This window comes from Megascapheus bottae, chromosome 16 (genome assembly GCF_031878675.1).
Source record: "Megascapheus bottae isolate mThoBot1 chromosome 16, mThoBot2.hap1, whole genome shotgun sequence".
Lineage (NCBI taxonomy): Eukaryota > Metazoa > Chordata > Mammalia > Rodentia > Geomyidae > Megascapheus > Megascapheus bottae.
This window is the reverse complement of record NC_143524.1, coordinates 29,323,698-29,350,865: the sequence shown is the minus strand read 5'-3', so window position 1 is coordinate 29,350,865 and position 27,168 is coordinate 29,323,698. Positions and strand designations below refer to the sequence as shown.

The 27,168-nt window shown below is 37.9% G+C and overlaps 1 protein-coding gene across 2 annotated transcripts in view; it reads left to right on the top strand.

The window, feature by feature from the left end:
* The window catches only part of Nell1 (neural EGFL like 1), a 761,263-nt gene that overhangs the window by 709,520 nt on the left and 24,575 nt on the right, over positions 1 to 27,168 (top strand). Inside the window, exon 16 of one of the 2 annotated variants that reach the window (XM_090347996.1) lies at positions 7,806 to 7,946. The exons of the other annotated variant lie outside the window; for it this stretch is intronic. Coding sequence (XP_090204122.1) covers positions 7,806 to 7,946 — 141 coding nt within the window. The remainder of the gene's footprint in view (positions 1 to 7,805; positions 7,947 to 27,168) is intronic. 2 annotated transcript variants of the gene reach the window in all.

Here is a 27,168-nt window from a genome sequence, read left to right as displayed (position 1 = left end):
CTAAAAACAAGTATTATTTGTTTAAACTTTGCTTTTTTTAATTCAAATAAATATGTTGCCTTAGAGAGTGACTAACAAAAACAGAATTTGTTTTCAAATGGTAGGAAAGCTAGAATATTTTAATTAGATCTGTCTAAGTGATTTATTTGGGGGTAGATTTCTCTGTGTTGCTAGCTTGAAGATGGGAGCAATAGAAAGGCCAGCAAGAGTTGTTCTTGCACTCATTCATGTCTGTAAGAATGAGAAACAGAAGCATGCAACACTGGAAGCAGATTCAGAAAATGAATGGCAAGCGTATTTTAAAATTATACCAGAGGAAGAATTTCCAGTGCATTGATGCTCTAAAGAAAATAATGTGCTAAATTTGTTTAGAGAACACATAGTCAAAAAGGAAAGCACCAAAGATAAATGTGCCCAGCCAGGAAGAGACTGATTAATTTTGTGAAATGTCAATAAAGGAAGAGATTCACAAAAAGCAAGCAACCACATAACCAATGCTATTGAACCCATTATTGATAGCAGGCGGCTTTTAATTTAATGGATCAAAAATAGTTATTAACCAGTATGTACAAAGAAAAAAACAGTAACAATGCTACCATACATTTTAAGTAGAAATTGACATTTCACAGCTTATTCCTACCAAGGCAGCTTATTCCTGCCTTGTTTGTGAAGCAGAGAAAACATTTTTAAACTACATTGTGGATAATGAAGAACTAAGGTACCCTTAAAACTGCTGGCCGTTCACCTGGCCAATAGTAAATGAAAGCATAAGCCCAAAATGAGATATCTCTTTCTGTAGGACTTTCAGGCTGGAAAGAAGTTTCGAATGCATAGTAGCACTGTTCTTTCATTATTCCAGGTAATACTACATTCATTTAAGTGCCAAAGAAACTAAAGCCCAAGGAAAAAAATAACTTTCTCAGAGTGATGTAGCAAGTGTGAACAACAGGATTTAAACTCCAGTATTAACAACAAAACTACAGGTTTAAAATTCAAGTATATCTAACTACAAAGCATTTTCTGCTTTGTATATTATCATCTCAACTCAGCAGAAAGCTCTTGTATTTCCACAGACAACTGTATAATCTGTGATTAGTACTTAAGATATTTTCTTGTGTTCTTATTATTTTTATTTTATTTTTAGATCTGAGGCAATCTCTTACCTCAGAGTTCCTGTAAAAAAAATTCAATTTACATACTTCCAGTATACAATGCCACAAAATAAATATTCCCATTCCAACAGAGGAGATGGGGGGGCATTTAAAGGACATATCCAGCAGGGAAAGCATAACATTTTGCTATCATTGTCTAGCTTTCAGGACAGATGATGTCATGATGCAAGCTCCAATTGGATTGCTCAGTTCTGTATCTTGCCATTTGAAACCCATTGACTTCCCTCTCATCCCAGCTCCAATCATTTCCTGTGACTTTCCTCAGCAGATGTTCCGCATTCTGGTGATCTACAACACTCTGAGGTCTTCATTGCAGCTTCTTATATATACCTACCAGATGTTGGATGGAAGACTTCAGTGTCTGCCATCCACTCAAACAGTAGTCAGGTCCCATTTAGATGAAAGGACAGTGTCCTCTGAATGCCTACATGAATACTCATGATAAAAGGAATTCTGAGTAGACAATTTTCCAGGCAGGAATGCACCTTCTTTATGCAGAATGCACATAGCATGTATCTGTCAGTGGCTGGATCATCTCAAAGTATGACTCATGTATGTTGAAACATGTATAGTGTTGAAGCTATAGTGAGTGTAACGAATAAATGATATGTCTTCAGAGTGTCTTTCCTATTGTCTTCATGCAAAGCACTTGGCTACTTTTTGTGTTTTTGTTTTTTCAATAAAGCTATTGGCTAATTCATGTTATTTTTTTTTTTTTTTGCCAGCCCAGGAACATGAACTGAGAACCTGAGCACTGTTCTTTGGCTGTATCAAGGATAAATCTCTGCCTTTTGAGCCACATACCACCTCCAGCTTTTTCTATGTATGTGGTACCGAGGAATTGAACCCCGGTATTCATATATGCTAGGCAAGCACTCTATCACTAGGCCAAACTCCCGGCTATTGGCTACTTCTTAATGGTAGCTTTTTAGTTTCTTCAGAAAACTTTTCTTCCTTAGCACAAACTTGTTAGGTTTTTTTTCTCCTGTGCATTTTCATTATATACTTGGCTGGAAGCAGTCTAAAACACATGCCACAGATTGAGCACTTGATAATTAATCTGTCACTTTGAAACTCAGTTTCACCAAACATCTTAGGATCTGAACAAAATGTATACAGATTATTTGCCAGTAGGTAATAGGAATGGCCTCCTATTCCTATTCTCCTATTTTCCTTAGTTCTCATTCTATTTACCTCATGAGTTCAGTCTTCACTGTACACATTCTTCTTGATATTGTATCCTTTGAGTTCCTAGAAGAACCAACTTATTGAACTTTGCTTATAGTATTTTATACTTTCTGTAGTCTGTGACTTCAAACTCTTTCAGATTCCCCAGGAAGCAGTTCCAGAAGCTTACATACCATAAGATCAAGTTTATTCATATCAGTGACCTTACCTATCTGGTATTAAGTCACTATAAGATTTACTCTTGTGTATCTGTGGCCAGCCAAAATACATGAGAAAAAAACAACCGAAAGGAGAAAATACCTTGTTATCTATACAATTTCAGGTGGTTCAGTCTTTGGCTGCTGGTCCTCATGGGTATGAGAGAAACATCATGGGTGTCAGAACTATGTAGTAGAAGAGATTCTTCACTTCACAGAATATAGAAAGGATCAGGGTGGATGCACAGAAAGACAGAAAAAGAAATAGATAATGAGAAGAAAGGGAAGAAAAGGAGGAAGAGCAGGAGGAGATGGAAGAGGAAGAGGAAAAGGAAGTGGTGGAGGAAGAGAAGAAGGAGGAGAAGGAGAAAGAGGAAGAAAGAAGAAGAAGGAAGAAGAAGAAGAAGAAGAAGAAGAAGAAGAAGAAGAAGAAGAAGAAGAAGAAGAAGAAGAAGAAGGAGGAGGAGGAGGAGGAGGAGGAGGGGGAGGAGGAGGGGGAGGAGGAGCAGGAGGAGGAGGAGGAGGAGAAGGAAGAGGAGGAATAAGGAAGAGGAGGAGGAGGAGGAGAAAGGGGGGAGAAAAAGGAGAAGAAGAAGAAGAAGAAGAAGAAGAAGAAGAAGAAGAAGAAGAAGAAGAAGAAGAAGAAGAAGAGGAGGAGGAGGAAGAGGAAGAAGAAGAAGAAGAGGAGGAGGAGGAGGAGGTGGTGGAGGAGGAGGAGGAGGGGAGAAGGGAGGAGGAGAAGGAGGAGGGGGAGGAGGAAGAGGAAAGTGGAGGAGAAATAATCTTGAGAAGCGTTACTGATTATATACATTTTCAAATAGAAAGGAGATTCAACATAGAAGACTATGCAAGAATCCAACTATGGCCAGGCATGGTGGCTTATGCCTGTAATCCTTACTACTCAGGAGGCTGAGATCTGAGGATCAAGGTTCAAAGCTAGACTGGGCACAAAAGGACATGAGACTTTTATCTCCAATTAACCCCTAGAAAATGGGAAGTGGGGATTGGCTCAGGGATAGGGCAGCAGCCTTGAGCTGAAGAGCTCAGGGACAATGCCCAGGCCCAGGAATAGGGAGTTAGGCTTGAGATGAAGAGCTCAGGGATAGTGCCCAGGCTGAGTACAACCCCCATGACCCACAAAAACAAAGAAAGAAAAAAATCCAACTATCCAACTATGTATGTGTAAATGGGCTCTTAGTAGACAATGAATTTTGAATTCTTTATAGAATTCAATGTAATGACTTAAGACATATCTTATGAAAACCCTTGGGTCTTCATCTGTTTCTCATTGGTAGTTTAAAAAAAAATAGCTCACAGTACATGCAAGACTATCCACTAAGGACAATTATACCTGTCTTTATCATTTCATCCCATTGAAACTTTCAAAGATTAAACTACAGGTCTCTTAAGTAGTAAATAATATACGAGTATTAAATTAACCCCATTCATTAGTATATTGGATGGGCATTCTATCTTGTCATTTTCCAAGGGCAGAAAGTCTTGTGGTATTTTGAATCTCCACTGCAGCTCTTATTCATTATTCCTTTCACTGGGCCTACTGGTCCATTTACTTTTCCTATTTGCTCTAACCTATGAGCTCCCTTTGGGATTTGTTATTGCTTATCATCAATGTACTGGGAATACCAACCTTAATAAGATGCTGGTCCCTATTCTTTGGAAACTTACATTTGAAGGATGAATACAAAATATGCTATCTTGAACAGAGCAAGAAATATATGCAGAAGTACTGAATTATTGTCAGAGAAGATACATTAGCTGAAGTTGAAGAATGTAGGAATGTCTTCCCTAATTGTGAAATTTGGCATTTTAGCAGGCATGGAATATTTACTTTATATTCACCACAATGTAAAAATAATTAATGTTTACCTCAACTTTATTTAGCAAGCTGAATAAATGCATTATGTTTGTGCAAGTAATCCTTTCTTGATTTGTCAATATGATGATAGAGTAATGATAAAGGCAGTCATAGGCTCAGACAGTCTTGGGCCAGATTTCATCAAGGTTCAGCATGCAACCCAATCAATAATGTTATAGTGTAGCTTATGTTGGATAATAAGAATATAGAAATTAATACTATTGGTTCAACTGTCTAGAATCCTCTAACATGTTTTTATTTCTCTGTTATATTTTTATGTCTATGATTAATTGCATTCAGATTTAACCCAAACCCTAATATTAAATATAGGAAGAAAAAACATTTTCTTTCTGTTTCTTTTGGGATGACTGAATTCATATTGAAGTTGCGCCAGTATCATGGTGATTTATCAAAATTCCTGGGGTAAGAGTCACATTTTAGAATGAACTCACAGGGACCTCATTCTCACAGCATCTGTCTTGTTTGTTTGCCAGTAGCAAGTGCTGACTGGGAGAAACAAATCTCTGAGGACAAAGACAGCCACATCCCAGCTTTAGGGAGAGGATGTCATGGATAATTTGGAAAGTCTCCAGTGTGTTGCTTAAAAGCCTCCCAGTATTTTCTATGTTTGGATTTGTGGTGAATGCATTTAATACTGGTATGATTACATAGGAAAGCATAGCCAACTTTATGAACATGGTAGAACTCCAAGGGCCTCCATGTGCAGTGGTTGCATGGATAATGCTTTTTCTGCCTTGTAGATCTTTCTACAGAACAGAAATATGCTCCCTTACAACCAGGTACCAGTGTATGATGAGTCCTAGTTATTGGCAGTTGTGGGAAACTCCTCACCAAGGCAAGGTAAAAATGAACTCCTTTTTTCATTTCCAATGCAAGCTAGGGTGAGCTACAACTTGCCATTGTACTTCACTTCAATTTCTGAACATTTTAGTGATCTAGCCCATGTTTTAGAGAACTCACACCTTTAAAAACTGGAAATCTTCATAAATGTTGGGGGTTTGTAATAAATGCACATACAGTATGACTATACTCTCTGGAGATACCATAGAAGAACCAGGTCGTGAGGACAGCAGCACTTCAGAGCATAAAGGATGCTAACTGTGCAAGGATATGATGGGTTAAACACGTAGAGGAAGCTTTGGTGCTAAAAAGCAAAAATGAAGTTGAACAGGATAGTATCTGGGCCTTTTCTCTTTCATGGCTGGCATGTTGTAAGACAGCAGTATGAAGCTGCAAACTATATTCACCACCCAATGCTCAGTTTAGGGCTTGTCAACATAATAGAACCAGTGATAGCTGATTGCCCTAGAGTTAATCTCCACAACAGGATTCTGTTCCAGGTGATTCCCAGATTGCATTTTACTCATTATGTTGTGCGTGAGTAAAGCTTGTATGTATATATTGTATAGTTCATATATTCCCAGGTGAATCAGGAGAAGATTCTTAGCCAGGGATAGCTACTTTCCAAGTCCTAATTACCTGCAAGGGTTGGATGGCGGGGAGGTATGGAGGTAGATTCTGTATGAATGGGCTGACCCTTGCATACAAGTTAGCAAATATTAATTCTGTGATGGAATCAGCAGCCAAGTTTAACTCATCAACAAATTCCTCAGCCTGAAAAATCTATGCACTAAACCTGAACTGTACAGGGAGGAATTTCACAGAGAAAATACAGAGCCCAGGGGGCTTTTTTTCATTAGGAATGAGTGAAGGATGAAGGTCTTTGATTAAGTTACTAGTAGCCAGTCAATTGGCAGTTTCAAGTGAATTAGAGAAGTGGTTCCTCAACTGTGTTCCCCAGAGCATTAGTTTCATGAGGTGTTTAAGATATTCCAGGAAAGAATTCATCTGTGACGTGAAGTTAGAAGATAGTATTGTCATTCTCTCAAAGCTTTGTAAGAGACTCATTATCAGGAAAGGCCTTTGTTGATAAGCAGCCTTGTTGTCTGTGCCTTTGCCAAAGTGACAGTCTGCTTTGATTTTCTGGCACTTTGGTATTTTGTTTAGTTCTCAGTGTTAAAATATAACTACTCGTTGGTTAAACTAATTACTTCCAAATTCTTTTCTTCTCTTTCTATCTAGGTACATACAAAATCTCTTAGGTTACAACATTTTATTTTATAAAAGCATATACAGTAAGGGATTTGTTATGACATTTCAATGTATGAATTCAATGTACTTTGTTCATATTCACGACATCCTTATTCCCTTGTCTTTTTCTCTTTCTCTGCTTTCCTATCCTAGATACCCCGCCCTCTGTTTCTGGGACCTAGTTTTTGATTTGGGTATTTTTTTTGTCCTATTCACTTGCACAAGTGAAAGACTATATAGGATACTTGTCTTTGTGGGAATAGCTGATTTCATTTCATATGTTATTCATTTTCTCTTAAATGACAATTTCATTTTTTATATTGCAGTTAATTTCTATTGTGTATGTATTAAAATTCTATTGTGTATGCCTCTTCTGTACCCACCATCTGTGGGGCACCTAGGCTGAGCCTATAATTTGGCTATCATATTACATGTTGCCACAAGCACATGTATATAGGTGTCTTAATTATAAGCTGACTTTGCTCATATAGATTATATATCTAGAGGCAACATGGCTGTTCTGTCTTAATATTTTAAGGAACTTCTATTCTAGTTTCCATAATGGCTATATTAATTTATATTCCTACTAACAGCAAGGGTTTCTTTGTTACTGAATCATCTATTGTTATTTATTATCTTAACAATAGCTATTCTGATAAGAATGAAATGGAATCAACATAGTTCTGAGTATGTATTTCCTTCATTTCTATGAATGTATTGTCTACTTCTATTTCTTCATCTAAGTGTATCTATTAAGTTTATTTTACGCACATTTTGGTTTGATGATTTATTACTGTTTTATTTGAGTTTTATCACCCTGTATATACATGATCTCAATTCAGACAAGACTTTTTTTATGAGCTAACTAGTATTCAATCCTGAGCTTACCTGTTCATAAACATGCCCAAAGAACACAAAATAATACCTAGAATTAACTTAGGAGGCAATCATATATGCTGATTATCATATACGCCCTCTGTTTAGTTTTTTTTTTTTTTTGGTTAGTCAGATGTAAACATAGCATTTGCAGCTAGGAACAGCTTTGTGACCATCCAGTTTTATCTATCATCCAATATTTGGGAAAGCATCTATGACCAATCCTTTCAATTGGTTTAGATTCTGAAAAAAATGGGATTTATTTTCCTCTACCTTTCATTTTAGATGACTTATCAGTTATAATTAATATGTAGAGATGAGCATGAAGGGTTAGTATCAAAAGGCATTAATGTCCTGGTGGGCTTGTGTTTTTCTCTGAGGCAGATATTGATGAATGTGCAGAGGGAATCATTGAGTGCCACAACCATTCTCGCTGCGTAAACCTGCCAGGGTGGTATCACTGTGAGTGCAGAAGCGGTTTCCATGACGATGGGACTTATTCACTGTCCGGGGCGTCCTGTATTGGTAAGCAGCTTTCAGTTTTCCCATCCATGCACATAGACATTTGCAAGAAGGACAGCCTTCTTCACTACTCTGAGTAGATCTCAGTGATACAATATAACCAGTCATTGGTTACACTTCTTTTTTATTTTTTTTTAATTTCCACCCTCTACAATATAGAGATTAAAGCAGGAATTATGTAGCGTTTTGGTGTTTGTTGTACAGTCATAAGAACAAAGCCTATCTTCTGTATGTTATAGATACATTTGTCTTTTTATGGAAAATCAAGATGACTTGCAGATATAGTTGACAGTTTGAGAGACTGCTGCGGATATTCAGAATTAGGAAGTTTAAGTTCCATCTCATATTTCTAAAGTCGTTGAGGACCTTTCATTCTTTGTGTGTATGTGACTGACTGGGAATAATAGACACGTATGTGGTTAGGATTCAGTGGCATGCTATCCACTTTAGAACTGCAATCTCTGTCTCAATGCACATATGCAACACAATTGCAAAGTCATCTCTCATCACCATTCTGCTTGTGGTCCTTTTAAATGCTAAACACACAGGAGGATAACAGATACAAACTTCCAGGTTTGATGAAATTCAAACAACAGATCAAAAAATGTCATTTCCACTGTCTTCCTTATATGTCATGTGGGCTCAGCCAAATTCATAATGATTGACAAACCTGGAAGGCATGTGTTCTGGTTAGAGATTCTAAAAGTTCCAGGCTACTGAATTAGTGAAAATTTTATTTGGAAAATTTGTGATATCTATTCATTACCTATCATTGTTTGTGTAACAGCTTCTGCCAAGACCTGGTCATTGCTATTCTAACTTCTTTACCTTGTTGCCATAATGCAAACAAAGATGAATTGTGGAGTGGGCACAGGATATCAATTGTACCCCAGTCTGGAAATGATGCTGTGGTCAAAGTAGTAGAGAGAGGGAGGGAGAGAGAGAGCAGTTGTTTTACCTTGAACTGATTCCTGTCTTCAGAAAAATCTCAACATTTTGGAGTGGGAATAGGACAGCTTTGGCTGATTGCTATAGGAATTTCCTTCCAGTTCCATTTTCTGAAGGTTTTCAGAAAACAATCTTCATAAATGGGCTTCCTATGGACAAAAATCTAAATATCACTTAGTGCTTCATGAGTGCATGACAGTAGTCTATGTGTTTTAAACCTCTCCTGGGCAAATATAATTCAATCACAGAGCCTTCTTGTATGGGTAATATCTAATATGTCAGTTACCTTTTTATTGAATGCAAAACAAATTTCTAACTCTGCATGGCCTTTAAGACTTAGGTGATGAAGACCCTGCTTGCATCTTAACTTCACCTCCTGTATGTGTTATCCTTTCTGACCATCTCATACTTTGAGACTGACAAGTAGCTCCTTCTAGGCTCATGGCCCTTGACTAGGTTGTTCTCTCTGAAAGTCTTAATGCCTGACTTGTGACTTGAAAGTCTGATATCAAATGTTAATTTTTGTTTTCCAAAAATTATTTTATGCTTCTCAGTCACTTCAGCATAATATTCTTTTGGAGATGCATTTTAGCTTTTTTTCTTTAAAATTAATATGCATGAGCAGGTGTCTAAATGACTCACGTTCACAAGTTCTTTAGGAGCAGAGACCTTGTTTATCCTTCACTACTGTATCTACATCCACTAGCATAATGAAGACAGGTAGTCAGCATCTTATGTGTCCTTGTGAGGTTACTGAAGGAGTAACATTCAAAGACATATCAGGTCAGGTGTATTTTCTATCTAGATTGACATACTAATTCTATAAATTCTACATCATAGCATATGATATTATATATCACAACCAAAGGAGACTTTTACTTCCAAAAAAATGAGAACAACTGTCACAGCATGCCTGCATTAGATCTTCGGTGAAGGTAATTGGGGGCACGTTAAGATACCTATTCCTGAGGGCTTTATGACTTGAAACATTCTGAATGATAATGGCACAGCTTATTGGTATTAAAAGTAGCAAATACATCAGAATAAACCAACATTTAAAGTTGTATTAAAAATCATGTTATTGAAACATGTACTCAACTCTGCTTTTTTTTTTCCTCCCCAAACAATGATGGGAATGGCAAATGTTAGGATCTAAAACGTGGCAGTTCAGGCTTTGAGATCAATCACTTTCTGTCATTCTGTGGCATTTAAGTTGTTTTGTCAGATGTGCAGAAACAGCACCTCTCTATTGATCTCCTCAGCTGCTGTAAGCAACAAGTGTTGACATTACAAAGAAATACACTCTGATAACATTTATTATTTTTATGAACATCAATGTTTCATGTTTGCCACTTATATAATTATATAATTGAAAAATGAGCATCCCCCATTGACACAGAGACAGATATATGACCACACCTGAGTGACTTATGGGTTAACACCCCCGTGTCTCTGTCTATCTCTTCCCCACTGTCTTATTTGCTTCTATATCTTTCAGTGTCAGGAAAAGGGATACACAAAAAAGGGGCCGGGACTTTGGTCTAGTGGTAGAGTGCTTGCCCAGCATACATAAAGAACAGAGTTTGATTCTTCGTTACCACATACATAGAAAAAGCTAGAAGTGGCACTGTGGCTCAAGCTGGTAGAGCTGTAGCCTTGAGAAAGCCTAAGGACAGTGCTCAGGCCCTGACTTCAAGCCCCACAATTGGCAAAAATAAAATTATAAGTCACTTGTCACAGAAGGTAACAGAAATCCTCTTATACTTTTGTTTTGATGCAGGTTCTCAGACTCTCAGTTTTAATGTAGAAATGGTGAACAAGTTTTTGTTTGGTCTGTCAGTCATGGGGCTTGAACTCAGGTCCTGGGTGCTGTAATTGAACCGCTTTCTGCTTAAGGCCAGCACTCTACTACTTTGAGCAGCAATGCTACTTCAGGTTTTGAGTGGTTACTTGGAGATAAGGATTTCACAGGGGACTTTTCTCCCCATGCTGGCTTCAAATCAAGATCCTCAGATGGCAGCCTCCTGAGTAGGTAGAATTATAGGCTTGAGCAATCTGTGCCCTGCTTTCAGTTTTTAATGCAGAAATCTTTTCTTTTCTTTTCTTTTTTGCCAGTCCTGGGGCTTGAACTCAGGGCCTGAGCACTGTCCTTGGGCTTTTTCAAGGCTAGAACTCTGCCACCTGAGTCACAGCACCACTTCTGTTTTTTTGTATGTATGTGGTACTGAGGAATCAAACACAGGGTTTTGTGCATGATAGGCAAGCACTCTACTGCTAGGCTAAACTCCTGGCCCTAATGTAGAAATCTTGAGCAAGTTCTTCCCTTTTTTGTCAGATAGGACGATATCTCCCCATTCGTTAGGAAATGGAAAGACTTAGAAAAAAATCATATTAAGTGAAGTAAGCCAGACTCAAAGGAACATAGGCTCAATGGTTTCCCTCATTTGCCATAATCAGTAGAAACCTTGGATCTTCTAGCAGAGATTTGCAATAGAGCAAAACCTAGATACATAAGGCTATACAGTATGATGCTAAATGAAAGGACCTCTAGGATATAGAAACAAAAGCCATATAATGAGTGATTGTTGTCCTTAATGTACTATGTTATCTCTCATCTCTTTTGCTGTCCCTTGGTTATCTCATATTGTTACAGTATTTCACTTTGTTATCTGATATATTGGATATATGTGTATTTGGTTATTTGAAATTGGATAGGAAAGGGGGGAAAACAAGATGAGGGTGGGAGTGGGGGGAGGGATATGGGGACCAAGACATGAGAAAGGGTATCAATGTATGTGAAGTAATGCAATGTAATGTAACCCTTCTATTAATTACAATAAAAAATATATGGAAAAAAATCTAAGCCTAGAGAGCAGAATTATTTAGAAGCTAGGAACATGAATCTATAACCAACAGCCACATGGAAGATGGACAGTATTTTGCAGTTTAAGAAAATATTAGTCAGACTTTCATCTTTACAAATTTAGTTCTGCATAAGAGGTTCTATTATCTTCTGCTCTCTCATGATCATCCATGATGGAGTTAGACTTAATGGTGGGGTTAGAGTTAAGCTTAGATATTACTTACTAGCACCTATGTGTGCATGGATCTTATTGCCTGTCTCAGTGTTTCTGGTGGTTTGAATCCAGAATAGAACAAGGAAGGAGTAGGCAGAGGGTGGAGTGTAAGAAAGTTGTTTTCATTTGTTTATCATCTATAGCATAAAAGTAATTAGTCTAGCATATATAACAAATATTATACACTTGAGTTATTAAGCCAGAGTGTGTATAAGTATTTATGACTATTGTGGCAGCCAAATAATGACTTTTACAGATTATTCTAGTGTGAAAGAAGTTAGCATACAAAAAGATTGCACAAAGAAAGACACAAGTATTCAATTTTCCTCTGTTCCATAAGAAAGCGTCTCCACAGACTAGGAAATTTCACTGTAAAAACATATAAAGAGCCAGGATCATAGCTAGTTGGTAACGTGCTTGCCTAGAATGCACAAAGTCCTGGGTTCAATTCCTTGGCACCACATACACAGAAAAAGCTGGAGAAACCCTGAACAAAAGTGTTCCAGGACAGTGCTCAGGCCCTGAGTTCAATCCTAATGCATAAAAACCAAACAACAACAACAAAAAACTTAAGAAGCAGAAGCAGAGGTGTAGATAGTGTAGATACAGATTATTTTTATGTTCAAAGTACTTTATTTTTTATTATAATTAATAAAAGGGTTACATGATATTTGCCTTATAGAAGGTGCATTATTTCACATACATTGATACCCTTTCACATATCTTGGTACCCTTTACCCCCCCCACCGCCCCCACATCTTGGTTTTCCCCCTTCCCTATCAAATTTCAAATAATCAAATACAAATAAATTCAATATATCAGATAACAAAGTGAGGTACTGTAACAATATGAGATACCCAAGGAACAGCAAAGGAGATGAGAGATAACATAGTACATTAAGGACAACAATCATTCATTATATGGCTTTTGTTTCAATATCCTGGAGGTCCTTTCAATTAGCTTCATACTATATGGCTTTATGTATCAAGGGTTTGCTCTATTGCAGATCTCTGCTAGTAGAGCCCAAGGTTTCTACTGGTTATGAGAAGTGAGGGAAACCATTGAACCTAAGTTCCTTTGAGTCTGGCTTACTTCACTTAATATGATTTTTTCTAAGTCTTTCCATTTCCTAACAAATGGGTCAATGTCATTTTTTTCTGACAGCTAGGCCTCCTTGGCACAGGTCGAAACTTTCTTAATAAGAACCAAAAATCACAACAAATCAGAGAAAGGCTGGATAAGTGGGACTGCATTAAACTGCAGAGCTTTTGTATGGCAAAGGACATAGGTAGTAAATTAATTAGGAAGCCTACAGAGTGGGAGAAGATCTTCACCAACCAAACAACGGACAAAGGCCTCATATCTAAAATATATCAACAACTCAAAAAATTGAATCACTCCAAAACTAATCTCCAAAGTAACAACCATCCCATTAAAAAATGGGCCAAAGATTTAAAGAGAGTCTTCTCTGAAGAAGAAACAAAAATGGCCTATAGACACATGAAGAAATGTTCAACATCTCTGGTCATAAAAGAAATGCAAACCAAAACAACTCTAAGATTCCACCTCACTCCAGTTAGAATGGCCAGGATCAGGAAAATGAATAATAACAGATGCTGGAGGGGATGTGGCCAGGAGGGATCACTACTACACTGTTGGTGGGAGTGCAAACTCATTCAACCACTATGGAAAGCAGTGTGGCAGTGCCTCAAAAGGCTAAACATAGAACTCCCCTATGATCCAGCAATTCCGCTACTTGGCATTTACCCAACCATCCAGAATCTAGGGCATACTAAATCTACTAGCACAACAATGTTCATTGCAGCACTATTCACCATAGCAAAGATATGGAACCAACCCAGATGTCCCTCAGTTGACGAGTGGATCAACAAGTTGTGGTATTTGTACACAATGGAATTCTATGCTGCTGATAGATACAGATTTTAGAGAATGAATGTTCTTTTTTCCCCCCATCCCTTACAAATGGTAGGCATAGAGGAGGTTTTCTTTCTTTCTCATCTACCTGGATATTATTTGGTGCATTCCCATTGATTTACAAATTTATATTTATTGTTCAAGAAGTTTAGACTTGAGTTTTAGCCAAATTATCAATTCTTCAGAATTAAAGATCCTTTACAAAGGCTGTTGCCTCCTGGCTTTGGAGCAACGTAAACAACTCTATGGATCAAAGTAGAATCACTATGGAGTATAGGGGAGCATAACTCTGTAAATCAAAGGAATTCAGTATCATGGCACAAAATTGTCCAATTTCATAATTAAATTCAGAAGAATCAAGAGATTATTCACCTTGGTAATATATGTATATCTGCAGGGATTGGTGTCATCAGAACACAAAATAAAGAACATTTTCCCACATCTAGCAAAGATGATCTTCTAGCTCCCCCAGAAAAGGCTTTTTCATAGAAATAACATTTCAGATAATAAATTAAATGAGAAATATGTACAATGACACGTTTGAGAAGCATGATTGAATTGTATATATCACTCTAGACCTATTCAGTATGAAAGACAGGTAGAAAGGATATATTTTAGAAATTTCATGGGAATGTAAGTGATTAATACTTCAAAAATGACACTGGAACACAAATGTATTGCACTCAAAGGATGATAGATTAATCCTGTATGTTATTTTTTCACTTGAACTTTGGAACTAAAATTGGACATTTCTGGAATCATTCTAATAGGGCATCAAACTAGCTATAGCATCTATCCTCTAGGCACAATACCTTAGTCAACTTTGTATCATGATTGCATAAAAGAGCTCATAAACCACTTGGGAGAGGATGTACTTTCACTCACCGTTTTTGAGGCTTCAATCAATGGTCATCTGGCTCCACCTCTTTTAGGCATGTGGTGAGGTGAAACAACCCACTGGGAAAATAAAAGCTTCAACATGGCAGCTAGAAGTAAATACAGGGAATACAAGATCATGGACAAAATGTATACATTTGGTATGCACTCAGTGACCAACTTGCCAACTAAGCCTCACCTCCTAAAGTATTGAATATTTTCCTGGTATTATATTTGTAATGAGTCTATTGTGAATTATCCCACTCATGAAGTCAGAGCCCTTGTGATCCAATCACTTACCTAATGTTCTACCTCTGAACAATGTAGCATTGAGAAACCAGGCCTTCCTTCAATGCTGACCCTATGGAGGTACTTGAAGTTTCAAACCATAAACTTCAACCCAGTTTCATGACATCTCAATGACAATTTCCCTGTTGTTATATTTTCCTACTGGAAGCAGTGTCTATACATGAAACAGAAAAACTAACCAGGAATTCCAACCTCACAGTGTTTGAGGAAGTAAGAGATCTTGAATCTATTCCAGATGAAAACCACATGGCCAGTAATTGAGAGGGGAACATTTTAAAACTACTAAAAGTATCTTCACAAGTATGAGAATATTTGATACATTTAAATTTATCATATTACTGTATGGTAATATATGCATAGTGCATCCATAAAATCATGCTGCAGTGATATTGACATTAACATAGACTACATATACTATAGTAGATACATTTCTTAGAAAAGAAAATTATTGTAGCAGAGCAATAAAATTATACCAGACTGTATATGAACAATTGGACATTTTTATGGATGATAGGACTTAAGAATTTTATAGGTAGCTAATAAAATAAATATTAATAGTATCTTAATAAAAGTAAACAATAATAATTTCTAAGACCCATTATCTCATGTTCCTGGTATCATTTTAGCCCTCATCCTCTCAAAATAATTCTATCCATGTTTTCTAATCTCTGTTTAATGAACAAAGACACTAAGCCTTTATGATGCATTCGTAATAACCTGAATTTCTTTTGCTTTGGCATTCTTCTGTCTCCAGGCATCTTGTAGATTTAACACTGTGAGAAATATGCCAATTGAAAACTCAGGAATAAATATATCCTGATATAGAAATTTCTAGAAAGTCTTACTTGTTCGGTATCATTGAATAATGAGCTACTTCCAGAGATATCTTTCTTTCCTGAAACAAATGCTTATTGAGCACACTACTTGTTTATTAATTTTTGGGATTTTTGACTTTCTCATAAAAGCATCATTTCAGAATATGTATATTGATCTATTACTTTAATGAAAGTAATATGATCATAAAACACATAAATCTTTCCACATAATTATTTTATACTTAATTATTTCTAGTGGCTAATTGGGTGGTAGTTGGTCTGTGCCTAAGGTAAAGGCCCTAGTCATAATGTTTTTGATAAATATATTTGTTTTACAAATTAATCTCTCTACTTTGAAAATGAAACATCAAAAGTTGCTCTTTCTAATGTGGTCAAATGAGATTTGGTAATGAGGTCTCAGACCACAGCAACTCAATATCTCTAGAAGTCATGTGCAATTTTGAACTCAGGAGAGGTAAAGTGGAATGTATGAAGTAGAATTTCAGCTCTGTATAGTTCTGTATGGTGCAAATAGTCCCAGTAGGCTTCTGAGAAAAGGAAACAGTGAAGTGGGGGAACTGTGAGGAGGCTTCATTGGCCAGTGTTGAAGAATAAGAGTTGGACATTATTCAACTGATATACTCCTGCCTTCTCTCCATAAGAACAACTTGGTTGTAAGTTTTCTTAAAGCCTTCTCAGTAGATATTGTTCTTTCTTTCTTTCTCTCTTTCTTTCTCTCTTTCTTTCTTTCTTCTTTCTTTCTCTCTTTCTTTCTTTCTTTCTTTTTTTCTTTCTTTCTTTCTTTCTTTCTTTCTTTCTTTCTTTCTTTCTTTCTTTCTTTCTTTCTTTCTTTCTTTTCTTTCTTCTCTCTTTTTTCTTCCAGTCATGGAAGTTGAAATCTGGGCCTGGATGTTGTCCTTGAGCTCTTTAACGCAAGGCTACCACTCTACACCTTGAACCACAACACTACTTCCAGTTACCTGGTGTTTAATTGGAGATGAGAGTCTCATGGCCTTTAGAGCCTGGCTTGGCTTTGAACCTCGATCTGAGCCTTCTGAGTAGCTAGGATTATAGGCATAAGCCAAGGTGCCTGAGTGACTTTTTTTTTTGTCTTTATAGGCCTTTGAAGGTTATAGCATGTAAATATTTCCATTGAAGTTTTAAGTGATATTTTGTGTTCTTTCTAAATAGCTGAAAGTAGCTACTGAGTGACAACAGTAGGGACTTTAAAAATTAAAGATTCTTAAAACTCTAAGGAATTGTTCTTTTTTGGTCTCATTTTATTTTATTTTATTTTTTATTGTCGGGGTAATATATAGAGGGGTTACAGATACATTTGCCAGATAGTGGTTGTATTACTTCTCACACATTGATACCTCTCATGTTTTTGTCCGTATTTCCCTCACCCTCACCCCCTCATCCTGTTTTCCCCAATTCCCTTTTAAGGAATTGTTTCTCAAAATCATTTTCTAAATCTGGGCGCGCTACTCAGGAGGCTGAGATCTGAAGATCATGGTTCAAAGCCAGCCTGGGCACAAAAGTCTGTGCCCAATTAACCAATAGAAAACTGGAAGTGGTGCTGTGGCTCAAAGAGTAGGAGCAGTAGCCTTAAGCTGAAGATCTCAGGAACAGGACCCAGGCCCAGAGTTCAATCACTATGACTGACTAGACTTAGAAGTGAAGTGAGCTCCTCACACAAGCAGTGCTTACCTATCACCTGAGAAAAGCCATTCTACTTTGGACTTATTGAATTGGCAGCTGAAAGAGGGAACTGGTGACTGATTTCTTAGTTGTATTTTTGTCTTTTAGGGGTACCAGGGTTTGAACTTAGGGTTTTGTGTTTGCTAGGTAGTCACCTTGACATTTGTACCAAGCCTCCAGCTTTTTGGTTCTGGTCATTTTGTTTTTCATTTTTTATTGTGAATAATAGAAGGGTTACATTATATTCACCAGATAGAAGGTGCATTACTTCACAAACATTGATATCCTTTCTTATGACATGGTACTGATTCTCCCCCACGCTTATCTTGATTTCCCTCCTTCCCTATCCAATTTCAAATAACCAATTAACCACAAATAAAATAATGTATCAGATAACAAGATGAAATATTGTAACAAAATGAGATAACCAGGGGATGGCAAAATAGATGAGAGATAACATAGTACATTAAGGACAACAATCACTCATTTCTTTATGGTTTTTTTTTTGTAGATCCTTGGCTCAAATGATAGAGCACTAGTTTTTCTTTACTAAAGATTTTATTAACGTTGATTTTTATATCATATTTTAAATGACAAGTTGAACAAACAAGTGTTCAAGGAGGGAATCTCTATTTACAATCACTGGGACATACTATTTAGAACTTAATCATAATTAGGCTAAGGGTTTGTATGTCATAGAAACATATTAATTTATGAAATAAAACATTATGTCTATAGAGTCATAGGTTTTTATGCCTATATAGTAATGTTTATATTTCCATTACCATTTCCATAGCATTGGGTATGCAGATATTGAGTCCTCGCTCTTGTACTCTTTGGATTTAATAGCCACATATTAAGGATATTAAGGATTAAGCCTTTTGTTCCTTAGGTCTTGACTTGTCTCACTCAACATGATTTGCTCTAGATTCATCCACTTCCCTGCGAATGCCATTATTTTATCTTGTCTGTTGGCTATATAGAATTCCATTGTGTATATATACCACATTCATCTGCAGTAGGGCATCTGGATTGTTTCCATTGCCTGGCTATTGTGAATAGTACAGAGATGAACATAGCTGAGCAGGTGTCCTTATCATATCTTGGGTTATGATGTTCAGGGTAGATGCCCAGAAGTGGTATGGCGGGATCATAGGGAAGGTCTACTATATTCAGTTCTTTAAGAAACCTCCACACTGCTTTCCAGAGTGGCTGAACTAGTCTACATTCCCCCCAGCAGTGCAGTACGGTTCCGTTTTGTCCACAACCCCGCGAGCAATTGTTACTGAGTTCAAAATCTTGGCCATTCTTGTTGGGGTAAGATGTTATCTTAGGTTGTTTTTATTTGCATTTCTTTTTTGACCATGGATGATGAACGTTTTCTCATATGCTTTTCTGCCATTTTAACCTCTTCTTCAGATAAATCTCTCTTTAGTTCCCTTGCCCATTTAGTGAATGGTTTATTGGGTTTGGAGGAGATTAGTTTCGTGAGTTCCCTGTAGATACTGGATATTGAGCATTTGTCAGATGTATTATTGGTGAATATCTTTTCCCAGTTGGTTGGCTGTCTCTCTACTTTTGCGACTATGTTTTTATCTGTACAGAAACTTTTTATTTTTAGGTAGTCCCATTTATCGAGTCTCTCTCCTATCTGTTGTGACCCTGGGATTCTGTTCAGGAATCTTTTGCCTGTGCCTATGAGTTCCAGTGTCTCTCCTACTTTATCATGTAGCATGTTCACGGTTTCCGGTCTGATGTTGAGGTCTTTGATCCACTTTGACTTAATGCTTGTGCATGGTGACAGGCTAGGGTCAATTTTTAGTTTTCTGCAGGTGGCTGCCCAGTTTTTCCATCACCAATAACTGAATAGATTGTGTTTGTTCCACAGCATATCTTTGGCTCCTTTGTCAAATACAAGTTGACTATAGGTATGTGGTTCTATTTCTGGGTCTTCTATTCTGTTGCACCAATCTTCTGGTCTGTTTTTATTCCAATACCAAGCAGTTTTTGTTATTATGGCTCTATAGTAGAGTTTGAAGTCTGGTATTGTAATACCACCAGCATTGTTCTTTTTGCCTAGAATTTTTTTGGCTATTCTAGGTCTTTTCTTGTTCCATATGAATCTTTGGATTATATCTACTTCTATTTCAGTAAAGAATGTCTTGGGATTTTGATGAGGATTGCATTGAATTTGTATATCAATTTGACAATATAGCCAGTTTCACTATGTTGATTCTCCCTAGACATGAGCATGCAATGTCTTTCCATTTCCTAGTGTCCTCTTTAATTTCGTTCATTAGGATTTTACAGTTTTCATTGAATAATTCCTTTACATCTTTGGTTAAGTATATTCCTAAGAATTTTATTCCTTTGGGGGCTATTGCAAATGGGATCATTTTCTTGATTTGGTCTTCTGTATGTGTATTATTGGTGTACAAGAAGGCTACTGACTTCTGAAGGTTAATTTTGTATCCTGCCACTTTGCTAAAATAGTTTATTAATTGTAGAAGTTTGGGAGTGGAGTTTGTTGGGTCACTCAAGTAGAGGATCATGTCATCTGCGAATAGGGATAGTTTAATTTCTTCTTTCCCTATGTGGATCCCTTTGATGTCCTTTTCTTGCCTTATTGCTCTGGCTAAGGATTCCAGCACTATATTGAAGAGAAGTGGAGAGAATGGGCATCCCTGTCTAGTTCCTGATTTTAAGATGAATGGTTCCAGTCTTTCACCATTTAGTATAATACTGGCTGGAGGTTTTTCATATATGCCTTTAACTATTTTGAGGAATGTACCTCTTATTCCTATTTTTTCTAGTGCTTTCAACATGAATGGATGTTGTACTTTGTCAGATGCCTTCTCCATGTCCAGAGAAATTATCATATGATTCTTGTCCTTAGTTCTATTGATGTCATGTGTTACATTGATTGATTTGCGAATGTTAAAGCAGCCTTGCATCTGTGGGATGAAGCCTACTTGATCATAGTGTATGATTTTTTAAAATTTGCTTCTGGATTTTGTTGGCTAATATTTTATTGAGGAGTTTTGCGTCTGTGTTCATTAGAGAGATAGGTCTGTAGTTTTCTTTTTTTGTTGGGTCTTTCCCGGGTTTGGGGATGAGAGTAATATTAGCTTCATAAAATGAGTTTGGTATTGCTCCTTCTGTTTCTATTTCTCAGAAGAGTTTCAAGACTATTGCTGTGATTTCATCTTTAAACATCTTGTAGAATTCCGCAGTGAAACCATCTGGACCTGGGCTCTTTTTGATTGGCATTTCCCTGAGTGCTTCCACAATTTCATTGTAAGAGATTGGTTCATCATTTTTCAGTGTGGGTAGCCTATATTTATTTAAGAAATCCTCCATTTCTACTAGATTTTCTTGTTTCTTTGAATATAGGCCCTGGTAATACCTATTCATTATGGACCGAATTTCTTGGGAATCAGTTGTGATTGTTCCCGTGGGGCCTCTAATCTTATTTATTTGAGTCTCCCCTCTCCTTTTTTTGGTTAATCTTGCCAGGGGTCTGTCTATTTTGTTGACTCTTTCAAAGAACCAACTTTTTGATTTATCAATTTTGTGTATAGTAGATCTTATTTCAATCTCTGAAATTTCTGATTTTATTTTTGTTATTTCTGTCCTTCTAGCTGTTTTAGAATTAACTTTTTCTTGCTCCTCTAGGTGTTTCAGTTTTTTTTTAAGGTTATTTACGTGCTCTTCTTCTGTCTTTTTAATATGCGCTCCTAGTGCGATAAATTTGCCTCTTAGAACTTCCTTTGCTGTGTCCCATAAGTTGCTTTGTGATGTTTCTTTATTGTCATTACATTCAAGGAAGTTTTTAATTTCTTTTCTGGTGTGATCTGTTAGCCAGGAGTTATTCAGAAGTGTGTTGTTCAACTTCCAAGTGATTGAATGTTTTTTGACTGACTGCATTGTTCAGAATGAGTCTGACTCCACTGTGGTCTGATAGAATGCATGGGATTATATCAGTCCTCTTGTATCTGCTTAAGTTTTCTGTATGAACTATTATATGATCAATTTTGGAGTGTGCTCCATGTGCTGCTGAGAAAAATGTAAAAAGGTTCGCTGATGGTGGAAGACTCTGTGTATATCTGTTAAGCCTAGCTGGGCTATGGTGTCATTTAAGTCGATGGTGTCTTTGTTTGACTTTTGTTGAGGTGACCTGTCATTTGTTGAGAATGTTGTATTGAGGTCTCCCACTATGATTGTGTTTGAGTCTATCTTGTTCTGTAATTCTAAGAGAGTTTGTTTGACAAATTTGGCTGCTCCCGTGTTGGGGGAGTAAATGTTTATAACTGTAATATTATGGGCATGGATTTTACCCTTTACTAATATGTATTGGCCGTCTCTATCTTTATGTACTGATTTTACTGAGAAGTTAATTTTGTCGGAGATTAAGATTGCTACTCCTGCTTTTTTGCATGATGCATTGGAGTGGAAAATTCATTTCAATCCTTTCACTTGGAATTTGTTTCTGTCTTTGGCAGTAAGGTGGGTCTCTTGGAGACAACATATGGATGGGTGGTGTTTCTTAATCCAGTCTACTGCTCTGTGTCTTTTGATTGGATTGTTCATCCCATTCACATTTAGGGAAATTATGGAGAAGTGGTCAGTGTCCATTGTCATTATTTATTTTTACTTCTAAGATTCTTTCTTTCTCTTTTTCCCCTTTTGTGTTTAGTGAATTATAGATATTTGCTTCTTGATGGGGGTTCTTGATGTTCTACAATTTGTTCTCAATTTATTAATATTTTTGTAACGCTGGTTTAGTGTGCATGTATTCATAAAGCTTCTCTTTGGAGTGATATATTCTTGTTTCTCCCTCAAATATGAATGCTAGTTTTGCTGTATATATCAGTCTGGGTTGTTGGTCTTCAGGACATCAATGATGTTTTTCCAAGCTTTTCTTGCATTTAGTGTTTGTGTGGTGAGATCTGCTGTAATTCAAATTTTTTGTAGTATAGCTCTTTCTTTGTTTTTGCAGCATTTAAGATCAATTCCTTGGTGTTCGGGTCTAGTGTCTTTACTATGATATGTCTACATGAGTTCCTTCTAGGATCTTGCCTGTTTGTAGTCTTGAAACCTTCAATAATATGAGTATTTTTCCTTTTGAGGTTGGGGAAGTTCTCTGTTGTGATTTTGGTGAACACGGGTTGCATTCCTTTGTCCTGAAATCTGGCCCCCTCTTCAATCCCTATTCCACGAAAGTCAGACTTCTTTGCTGCATCTGCCAGTTCCTGGAGTTCTCTCTTGTGGATTCTGACTAATCTTTCCAAGGTGGTGATTCTCTGTTCTAGCTCTTGTGGTTTATCTTCTATTCCTGATGTTCTATTCTCCATCTCAGTCAATCTGGTGCTTAATGCCTCCATTTTTGCTTGAAGTGTGGACATTGAGCTGATCATGTCTGCTGAGAGGGTATTGACCTTTTTTCTTCCACTTCTTTTTTGAATTCAGAGTTTCTTTGAAATGTCTTGCTTGTGTTTATGGAATTCAGCCTTAATTTTGTTAATCATTTCCAAAATCATCTCCTTGATTTGAGTTATATTTTGTGTCTCTTCAGGTGTCATTTCTTGGGATGGTGACATCTCTCTCATCCCTTCGCTCTTGTTTCCTTTTGGGCGTTGTGTGGTACTTTGATTATTTATGTAGGTCGTAATTCATCTTTGCACTCTTCTAGGCGTCAAGAACTGTTGTTGTAGGTTTGCTCTGTGATTGGTAGGTGGTGGTTTTCCTGCACTGCTTTCAGGGGCGGGCCCCCAGCCAAGGGTCTGGAGTTTGGGAGGTTCCAAGGGCTCTCAGCTGGACCAGCTAGTGTCCACTCTGTTCCCAGGGGCGTGGCCCAGCCGAGGAAGTGGGATCCAAGGTCAGAGCCACGACTTTCTGATTCTCAGAAGGCGAGCTTGTCTACTGGTCTGCCCTTCAGTTCCCTGCTGTGTTTCTGCCTCTTTGGCCCGGAGTCTGTTACTGTGGGGGGCCCCTTGGTGCTCTCTTGCTGGGGATTCCCAGCTGGAGAGTGCCCAGCTCATGATTTGAGTTGGACAGATGCTGGCTCCTAGCCTCCCACACACCCCACCTGCTTTTGGAAGTCAGGGTCTCAGCACCCCCCACTCTCCAGATCCAGTGGCCTGGGAGAGAAACCTGTTGGGCGGGTGAGCTGGGACACCTCTGCCCTCTTTGGTAGGGTGCTGGGTCTTAGCGCCCACCCACCTGTCAGTCTCTGCTCAATGGCCTGGGAGAAGAACCTATTGGGCAGGTGGTAGTTGGGACACCTCTGCCCCCTCTGTTGGGTGCTGGGTTTTAGTGCCGCCCACCTGTCAGTCTCCAGTCAGAGGCCCGGGGAAGGAGGCTGTTGGGAGAGTGGGGGCTGGAACAGCTCCATCTCCCTTGGTGGGGTGCTTGGTCTTAGCACCCGCCCGCCTGTCAGTCTCAAGTCAGTGGCCTAGGGGAGGAGGCTGTTGAGGGAAGGGACAGGATTCAAAATTCCTTGCCCCCCCCCCGCACTTGCCAGTCTTTCTCGTGGGGGGGGGTGGAGTGGTCTGAGTTATGTTCTATAGCTCACCACCAGCTTTGCTTTCCCAATGGGTTTGGGGACTTCCTGGGCTATCCCCTGGGCTACCTGCTGGGCTACTCACTCCTCTGCGTTTGGCTGTGAGCTGGTCCGCGGTGTTGGCGAATCGTTCACTCCCCTTGGATCTCAACGGCCGGCTGTGCTCCACATCTGGGTTCCGCTGCTTGCTGGCCTGGTCTGCACTGGTTCCTGTGTCTGGCTTCTGCTGCTTGCTGGCCCGGTCTCTGCTGGTTTCTGTGGTGGTTGGGTCTTCCCAGCCTGCAGGGCCCGGTGGAGGGCACCTCAGCTTTCCTGGCTTGGAGCCGGTGGCGAGGGGTTGGGGAGGGGTCCTAGTGTTTTGAATTCTTTGAGAAAGTTGGATGTAAGCTTTATCTGGATTTCTTTTCTGGTTTGAGTCCTTCTCCATTGCTTCTTGAGTTTGTTGTTGTGGATTTCTTAAGGCAATTGGCTCGTGGGATTCTCTGGTTCTCTCTTTTTGTGGGAGAGAGCTAGGCAGTGTCCCTATTGTCTCGGCACCATCTTCCTCCCTCTCAGTTCTGGTCATTTTTTAAATGCCTTGTGGGTGGGACCATGAACTTTTTGATCATATCTAGGATGTCTCATGTGTGTCACCAAACCCAGCTGTTTCTATTTTGGTGGGAGCCTCGTTGTTGTTTTTTGTTTTTGGGGGTTTTTTTTGCCTAAGCTGGCTCAGAATTAAGATCCTCCTAATCTCAGCTTCTCAAGTAGCTGGGCAAACCATAGTGAGCCACCAGTGCCTAGATGTGATTGGCTCCATTCTGATATTCACTCACATCTGAAAACTATTTCCTCGTGGTTTTCATGGAAAGCCTTCAGAGGGTGCATGAATACTGGAACTGTATTGGTATGAGCAAAACCTGCCAGCCTTGAGTTTGCTCAAGTAGGCAAAGGGTGTTAGATGTTACCTTCATAGCAATGTGGCCTCTATCTGTAAGAAACAAAGTACCAGTGTTTATTCAACTATTTGAATGGGAGTTGGTTGGGTTGTGATGGATAAAAATCTCTGGAGTCTGCTCAGTAATGTTTGTTCAGGGATGAACTCTTCATCAGTGGCTTCCTTTGAGTTTACTCAGAATTCAGTTTAGTTGTATTTGCCTGGTTTAATCTGGTTTAAGGTAACAAGCATAGACAGAGCAATTCAAAATAAAGATAAAAATTGCATCCTAAGAGAAAGGTGGTAACAGATCTCATCTGTGCTTCCATTCATTTCGTTTTTTTTTCTTTTTTACAAAATCCTTCTAGATCTTCACAAAAGTTATTTCTTTCAAAACTGCCAGAGCACTTATTTTAGCAGGTCATGTGATTAGAATTTTTTCTACAAATACAAATAGAGAAAATGTTCAAGGAGATGAAGTCTCTAATAAAAGACACATAAACATCTGAAAACTCATTTATTTGTCTTTTTAGCAGCTACTCCCTTTCACAACATCATGGTCCAAATTTTTATACTTTGTGCATATCCGAAATGTCCTACTAGGAGACAGTCTTTGCAAGAGCCTTGATTGCCCATTACCCACTTGAACTTAAGAACCAAACAAGTAGGAAAATGGAAAATGTTTGGTAAGTTTGAAACATCTTTGAATTCTTAGCTTCTATAGTCAGACATTCATTTAAATAGAGATTTGGTGTGGAACTGGATGACTAACAATGTTTTCTGCATACATTGAAGGACAATTCCTGTAGTAAATGAATTTACTTTGTAACCTCTTTGTGCCTAAGACTTCTCATTGCCGTAGAAGGGAGAAGAAATAATTTCTTATCTGACAACTTACTTAGAAGAATGATTTTTCAAGATAGGGAGTTTGTGTTGGCTTTGACCCTGAGTGAATTTTCCATCTGTATTTGTCACCAAGGATTACTTTGCCAACGCTTCAAGGTGGACAGGAAAACCATGTTTCCTGACTTTGGCTCTTGCTTTTAAATGCTCATTGAGAGAGAACAAAAGTGCTTCCAATAAATATTCAATATCCAAGTAAACTGCTTAATTGGAAGAAATCTGTTTTGTTGAGGATGGTGCTTTATTTCATTTCTATGCTACTGTCAATACTCATTTTCTCATCTTTGAATTACAAGCTCAGTGCTACAGAGGAGAAAAATAATCATATAAATTGGGAAGTGGACAGAAGCTTAGGAAACATATTATGCAACTCCCATATTGCAAGAGATAGAAAACAAACCAACAAAGGGCAAGAGTTCCTTTTCCATCTTAAAGCTCAACCAAGTTCAATAACTGTTTATACATTTTTGTATACTTCTGAGAGACACTACAAAACATGCTGTGATACACTCAAAGGTAAATATAAATCCATAATCTGAATAGGGAAGGAGGATAGAAAAGAGTGTTTAGTGCTAAGCATGCAAAATAACATAAAAGAGACAAGCAATGTAAACTTAAATGCATAAAGGCATAAATCTTTTCATCAAAAAATGAAATTTTCTTGAAGAGATCAAACAACAGGACTATAAGATTTAGAATTCATATGGATTAGGTGTTGAGCATTTACTAGATGGAAACTGTAATATTACTCCCACCATACAGATACATGAAAATCATATTAGTCTAAGATTCTTGGCATCAATACTGTAGCTACTGTGTACAATAAAATTCTCTTTAGATAGCAAGTCTGTCAATATTTATAGATTTTCTATTTATTCTCTTCACTGGTCATAATTATATTGATTTAAAACAGAGCTTAATCAGTAGCTACAGAAGTATGACCTACTGAGCAGAAAGTAAACCAACTTGGTTAAATTCAAAGGGTTCTAGGCCTCCTGTTTTATCCTTGTTTTTATACCCAGAAAGGTATTGGCAGGCAGAGTGCACTCTACAAATTGAAGGTGCTCAGTGACCAAGACAAGTTTGAGTGTTAGAAAAATAAGATCTTTTAAATTTTATCCACTTAATCCTACAATCAGATTTAGAACTGACAGCTATGAGAATATGGATGGGGTACTGATAT